The sequence below is a fragment of the Aristolochia californica genome, unplaced genomic scaffold (assembly GCF_029961685.1).
Source record: "Aristolochia californica isolate CCGP_79_NKW_82.1479 unplaced genomic scaffold, dmAriCali1.0.hap1 SCAF_12, whole genome shotgun sequence".
Lineage (NCBI taxonomy): Eukaryota > Viridiplantae > Streptophyta > Magnoliopsida > Piperales > Aristolochiaceae > Aristolochia > Aristolochia californica.
Window position 1 is genome coordinate 2,401,938 of NW_027181793.1, and position 7,402 is coordinate 2,409,339.

General features: G+C 34.2%; 1 protein-coding gene and 1 pseudogene across 5 annotated transcripts; both read right to left on the minus strand.

Moving 5' to 3' along the window:
• Positions 1 to 81: 81 nt before the first annotated feature.
• On the minus strand, positions 82 to 6,886 carry LOC137946534 (uncharacterized). Of its 5 annotated transcripts, XR_011111084.1 has the most exons (7): positions 6,746 to 6,886; positions 6,548 to 6,599; positions 1,949 to 2,080; positions 1,617 to 1,841; positions 1,152 to 1,239; positions 439 to 581; positions 82 to 336 (listed from the first exon to the last, which is right to left on the minus strand). XR_011111084.1 is itself a non-coding variant. In XM_068792872.1 (6 exons), exons 1-5 carry the CDS (start codon positions 6,799 to 6,801, stop codon positions 441 to 443), a joined length of 540 nt encoding a protein of 179 aa, XP_068648973.1. In that variant the 5' UTR covers positions 6,802 to 6,886; the 3' UTR covers positions 82 to 336; positions 439 to 440. The 5 variants fall into 5 exon arrangements, 4 of the variants coding, with proteins under 4 accessions (XP_068648973.1, XP_068648972.1, XP_068648974.1 ...); XM_068792872.1 differs by lacking the exon at positions 1,152 to 1,239 and having other exon boundaries at positions 1,617 to 1,785; positions 1,959 to 2,080; XM_068792871.1 differs by lacking the exon at positions 1,152 to 1,239.
• On the minus strand, positions 4,585 to 4,736 carry LOC137947123 (U2 spliceosomal RNA; annotated as a pseudogene).
• Positions 6,887 to 7,402: the final 516 nt, after the last annotated feature.

Here is a 7,402-nt window from a genome sequence, read left to right on the forward strand (position 1 = left end):
TGGACCAGATGCAATAAGTAACATCTGTGAAGATAAGATACTGATCAAATTCTCCTTTTCTGGAATAATGCTGACCCAAAAGATGCAGGATTAGGCGAATCACTCTCCAATATAATTTTTTCTAGACAAACCCATGGACAATATTTACAGAGGACATAAATTCTGATACTAATATATACAGTATTAAAGCGAGGACAAATCAGATAAAAGGGGCACCGTGTCATTTAATCTGATCTGAGTCTACAACCACCACCGGGGATGTTGAAAACCCAAACGCCCCTGCAAATATGATTGCTCTCTTCAAATTTGATGGACGCAAGAACTCCATGTTGACAACTGCCATTTTCAGAAGAAATCAAATAAACAAGACCAGATTAAGACTGGAAAAATAAAATAGACATTGAAGCAGCTTTGCACAATGGTTCACAACAGAAAAACCTTTACTCGGACAAGCTTCCTCGCCAGTAGCCCCTTTTACCCATTCCACATTCAGATAGGAATTTGAGATAAGCAGGCTCAAGTGTGGCGTAGGCCTTAAAAATGTCTTCATTATGAACCCCAGATTGATCTGCTGGAGATTTCTACACAATTCAAAAAGGAGTCCAGATAAGATTTAGGTCATAATTGACAGACAGCTTGTCCATTAAGCCTTCTCTGGCAGGTCACCACTTGATTTTAAGATTATGTCATGGTGGGTGTTCTAACATTATCACTAGTTGAATAAACATTAGTTTGCTACGTCTCCGATCTGGGAGACAATTTTTGTTTCTATCACCTACTAGGATAGTTATCATATGAATCCAATAGCAGCTGTGCAACTTCAGGAAAAAAAGAGTTGATAGACAATGTTTCAGATCAAATTTGGTTAATTCATTTTTCTTGTAATGTGCTCCATCAGGAACAATCTCATTTGATTCGGTGGAGAAGGGGGACTACCACTACCCTCTTATATTTCTACATCTTTGATCCGACCCGTATCATTGATAATAAAATAGGAACTGAACAATTATGGCAAGGAAAAGTTTGATTCAGAGGGAAAATAAAAAGGCAGAAATTAAAGGAGAAATATCATTTGGTTCACCCATCCCCAAAAAAAGAAATAAGCAAAGTTTAGATCGCTTTGTGCAGTAAGAACAAGATGCAGCTTATACCTCATAAAGTGCTACTTCAGTTATTGTCAAGGTAGCTCAATCTGAGTTTCTAGGGTTTCAATTTAAACTTGGGTTTGATTCCTGAAACCTACATTGTAAACCAATCCTTTAAGGGAAAGATAAAAGGAACAAGTGTCATCCTTTATTCTATAAAAAGAGCATAGAGAGAGAGGGAAGAAAGATTTTATATGAGCTGTAGAGAATCACTAAAACTAATTTATTACTCAATATTTCCATTTGATAAGAGAAAGCACTATTTAATAATCTAATAAAATCTCGAATGCAATGCATCTAGGAAAAACATACAAATTCACAAAAAATTGCAACATCAAGAGTTGTGAATCATTTTGCAACAAAAGTTCAAAGAGACCTAACCCAGTCAATTCTACTTACATTTTCATGCCACATACAGGGGAAGGCACACATAAAAAGCACCAAATGAGGATATAGCATATGAATACTTACAACAGAACGTTCACTTGATTCCTCATTGATAACTTCAAGTTCCAATGTGTCACAAAGAGCAGATTTCCACCTTATATTTTTCAAACTATCATGATGTGTCATTGACTCATTTACAGCTCCATGTTTCCATAGCTTCGCAATCTGATGGCCAAATTTACCCACAATGCATCTGATGCAAAATGCAATAAGAGGAACCAGAACTAGAAAATAACCAGGTTGCTTAGCCTGATAGTAAAATGGAAATTTGTAGTGTCAATAACTTCAATTTACTGCACATACGATATAAAAGATTTACCTAACTAATATCCATAAAACTGTAAAGAGTTACTTACAATCTCTAACCTGTTACAGGATATCAAACTTAAGATTTTTGGACTTCCAAGTGCAGAACCACAGAAATGCATGTGTCTCAGGCATTTATCTTTCACTATTGTCGAATGTGATAACTTTTTTAGTCTGGGGTCCTGTAACAAAATAAGAAAATTAATTCCTTTCAAAAAAAGTAATCATAAAAGGAGTACTTCAAGATGCTTTTTAGACAATAAAATAGTTCCTTGTGCCATTTAATGTCGTTTCATTCCATAACATGAAAGGTGACTTTTCAGTGTTTTCACTACTAAAATATAATTACTTCAACACAACAAGTGTGAAATTTGCAAGAGAAAAGTGATGGGAAAGATTAGGATTTAAAGCCCCTCTCCCCTATTTATAACTTAAACATTGTTCAAAATTACAATCATGTCACTACAACCTGTAAACCCCAGGAATCTACTTTCTATAAGAAAACACTTTCATAAAAAACTAAGGTAATATTTCTAACACTCTCCCTTGAGCTAGAGGATATAGCTTCAACTTCTTACAAAATATGTTTCACAACTCCCCATTCTTGGCATAAGGAAAAAGGAAATATCAATTTGGTTTTCTAAATTTGCAATTGAAAGCACAATTTGTCATTTCTTTGTGGCGTTCGTGGGACCTTTGGTTTTTGAGCGTGCCCATGTTGGATGATTCTTAGACTCAACTTCATTAACACTCATACTCTTATCTTTCTCCCCCTCAAATTGAGGAGTAGAAGCCAATGATCTCCATTTTAAGCATAAAAGAAACTCTAGATATTTCAACATTTATCTTCATCATTTATCTCCTAAATAACGAACCACCTTGAGATGTCCAATTAGACAAAATAACCAGAACAAATACTAGTAAAGGAAAGGACTCTCAAAACCCCAATTAAAGGATACAAACTAAGAAAAGGGTAGAAGAAATATGGTTGGCAAAAAAATTAAAACAAACTTAGAGCCAACACAATGTATAATTTCGAAAACAAAAAGTAATATCAATCATTACCTAGAAAAACCAGTCACTCAAGGACAATAGCAGAAAACCACTCAGAACAATAATAAGTCACCAAGGACAAAATTTTATAGACACCAAAATAAGAAAACCTACCCAAAGAACTAAAGAAAGGGATTGACACACTCAGATCCACAAAACATGAGAAAAATTTCTCCAGAAAAAGTTTGAACCACATAAAGTATTTAAAATTCTGAAGTGAAATAAAGAGTGCCAACAAAAAAATAAAGAATTGATCTTGTCAAATAAAAGAGAGTTCACTTCATAGATACTCCCCTTAAGTTGTATTTATAGATATCAAAAGTACTAATATTACAAGAATACCTTTCACCCCAGTAAGAGTGAATAAGAGACATAAATCATAAACTAATTACATCAATTATAAACTCCTTTTCATTCCAAGCTGAAGTTATAAACTCCAACTTGAGGGGGAGTGTTGAAGAGAAGATATGAAAGACTCTTACATGATTCTCACAGTAAGAAGACACACTGAGCCAGAATTAATATGGTAGAGTCTTACAGGAGTCTCACAAAAGATGAAGTAAGTGAAGTTTTTTCTCTTTTTTAGAAATTCAACATGTTATCAGAGCGGGCAATGATCTGAGATGTAAAAGGTGAAGAAAATGGAGAAGAAAGGAAGGAAGAAAAAGAAAAAGAAAAAGAAAAAAAAATAAAAGAGGAGGAAGATTAGGGTAATGAACTTATCCAAACCCTCTTCCTTAAATTGTATTTATAGATATCAAAAGTACTAATATTACAAGAATACCCTTCACACTAGTAAAAGTCAATAAGAGACATAAATCATAAAATAATTATATCAGTGTTATCTTTATGAGATAACTCTTTATTTACCATCATGCCACCACTATGTGGGCCTTCTCCTTGGTCTGTGGGCTTGAGCCCATCTTCCACATACTTGGACGTGTAAGCCTTCCTTGGTCGTGTGGACTTAGGCCCATCTTCCAACACTCCCCCTCAAGCTGGGGGTAAGAGAATATCATAAACGCCCAACTTGCTGCAAATGGTGTATAGGATATTCCCATATAAAATGGCAGTCCATCATATCTTTCAACAATATTCATGTCCTTGCAACTCGTAAACACTAGTAATCTACTTTTAATAGGAATACACTTTCCTAGAAAAATAAACTAAACTAAATAAACCTAATATCATTTCTAAACTAGAAATTAAACCTAGAAAATGGTATATTGCATGTATCCTGGTGTTCTAAATGTGTTATTCACAGCTTCCATGTCCTTTCCATCTTACAAGGGTAGATCAACTAAATTCATCACTCGGAAAGAATGAATAACTCTTATAGCTAATAAAATGTCTTTTTTACAAATACCCTTACATTTGTGGAACCTGCTCATTTGGCTGGAATTTGCCTTTCCACCAGATAGCCCCATTTGTTCTTTTATTTGATTGATAGAGGGAAAGTTGTCTTATCAACAGAAAAGAGCAGTACAACATGAATATGGATCTTATAGCATATGCTCTAGATAGACCTTGAATTAAGGATGCTCTTTTCTCATAACCTGAGGGATAAGTAATACCCTTTCAGGCAGGCAAAATGAATAATTATTTTGAAGGGATTTTATTTTGAGAGAAAGAAAAAGAGTTTTTTTTTTTATGAAAGTGCGTATATTGACCTCTCCCACAAAAAATTAATTTAATATCATGTGATCCGATGGACCACGTATCAGATATTAAACTGATAAGAACAGATACTACACTTGATCTTAGCCAAAAGGCCGAGAAAGGTATCAAAGAAAAAGAGTGTTAATATCCTTAATATGTTTTCTCCTCAAGATGCTTAAACATTGACATGGTCCAACACTGAAATTACGAAGAAATTGAAATTGAATTTCTTTAAGTATCTCCATAGTTTCTAACCAAGAAAAACATGGTGAAGTGTCTTCTTTGAATAAAACTTTCTGCAGGGACGTTTTATATTAAATATATGAACCTCAAAATCTTGGATTCTCAGGTTCAAGAGTTTAAAGATGAAGGAGCTAATTATTTGAGCTATTCCAAGCATCTATCAGCACTGAAAATCACCAACTTAGTTTCTTGTAAAATGAGAGGTATGGTAAGGCTTTGCCCTTCCTTAAGAAAATTCATATCAACTATGTCCGAATTAACTGCAAGAATTTCCCCTAAAGACAAGCCATATTGTCTTGAGATTGATGGTAAAGTTTCACCCCTGACAACAAGCATTTTATGTATCGGAACTACATAAAGAATAGTAGAAGTGAACTTTCTCTTGGATAACAAAAGAAATAAAACTCTTAAAAAATGAAATATTAGAAAATTAAGCATTTGACTCCGTAGTTTATCTGACTGTCAAAATATGTAACATAGAGTCAAAACTTATAAAAGGAAAACAAATTTTATTATGAAACAAATAGCTGAACATACTCTATAACAACATGAACGATGAACATTTTAGTCGAACTTTGACAATTTGATGACGTGTGTGGTTGAAAAGTCAGGCTCTACAACAATCGAATAAATGATCTATCAGGATTAAACAAGAAAAACAGAAAGGAATATGCAGACAATCCAATGAAGGATGACATAAGAGAAAAATACAATACAGACTGCTAGTATTATTTTCACCTCCTTTTAAGATGATTACATTGATTAATATAAATGGAACTTGAATAGCTTGAGAATGATTTTAAACTTAAAAGACCATATCCTTGTTCACTTAATGGTATCTCAGTTCATCAGTCAAGAGCTACATTAAGTAAACTAATATTTATAAACTATCATAATTCAAAGCTCTCTCTTTTCTAAATAAGAGCTAAATGCATAATAGACCGTCAGTATGCAAAACCCACAAAAAGGAAGTAGAAAAACTTAAAAGAAAGAAAAGAGAGAGAAACACCAAACAATCTCATCGTAACACTGAAACAGAGATTAAGAATACCACCGTTCAGTGCTGAAAAACTATCTCAGGAAGATGTGTAGTCAGCTAAATTTGAGGACTTTATGCCAAGAAAGAATTTAAATTTCTGAAGGATGCACCAAAAAACACAGAAAATCCAGCTCTTAGATTGCAACAAAATCAGAACTTTCGAAGCATTCGAACCTCGAATCAAAATGAGAGGCTAGAATGTTAGAACCCGATATCTTTGTGTATGATGTAGATGATGCGGACCCGGTGGAGGCAGACAGTGATTGCGGTAACACCACAGCCTACGTAATCCACAACCCCAATTAGGAGCATTGATGTAAATTGTTGAATAATGCAGACAGACAATACCACGATATCTCAGGATCGCATTACTGGATCCTAACGGACTTCAAACCTCAAAGTGGAATCCGATATCTAGAAACTTTCAAACAGATAATATCATACATAGAAAACGATCCCAACTGTCTAGCCAGAGAAAGAATAACATTACTTTCTGACATATTTGATAGAAAGTAACGCCTAACACGCGAAATTGGCCCAAAAAATAAAAGGGCTACTGGCGTCAAACTTTTGAGTTTTTTCACTGTTGAAATCCTCTTTATTTCTTCCTACCTGAGGCTTCGACCATATTAAGCACATTAATAAACATCCGTACCTCTGGAAGAACTCGGAAACTTTTCAACCTCTTCTTGTCTTCGTACGGATTCCTGCAGAAACGGCATGAACTTAAAAATAACAATAAAAAGATAGTGAAACAGGGATAAATCAAACTTTAAAGATAGTGAAATTCAAGAAAAGCTACAACGAAGTTTCTGAAAATTTTAAAGAAAAAAACAGAGGCCTCGGAAGTTACCTATGTAAAGAGGCGGGATTGGAAGCTGGTAATGTCTGGTTGAGTATGATTTCCATTGGAATTAGATTTGGAAAGCAAGAGGAACGTTATCTGTTTCATGAGCTCTGTCGCGGGAGAGCATAAGTGCATCAGAATCGCCATGCTTCGGGTCCACCTACTGGCCAGCTCGAGAGCCACTCCAAATGTTTGGAATTTATCTCAGACAAGTTTTTTTTTAAAAGAACCGGAACCGTTTAGATATAGCAATTCAGACATGACTAAATTTCAAATAGAAATCAGTTAAGTTTAGGTTTATATAAGACCTGATCTAATACGAAAAATCATTTGGTGCAAAACGTTATCTCAACCGAACATGATCAATGATTATCTCATTTGTCTGATCAATGGTTATCTCAGTTGTCTGATCATGATGGGATGAGATAACCGTTTCACATGTTTTACACTAAATGGTTTTTCATATTTGATCAACTGTGAGGGTTAGATTTATTATTTATTTTTTAACAAATAAGTAATATTTTTTACTAAAAAGTAAAGGGGCCATGAGGAGGGATCTCATCCTCCTCTTGTGTGTAAGGAAGAAGATGAGTTTGTTTTCAAATATCTTATAAAATATATAATAATTATTTTTAAAAAATATATTTAATCTAATATTTTGGT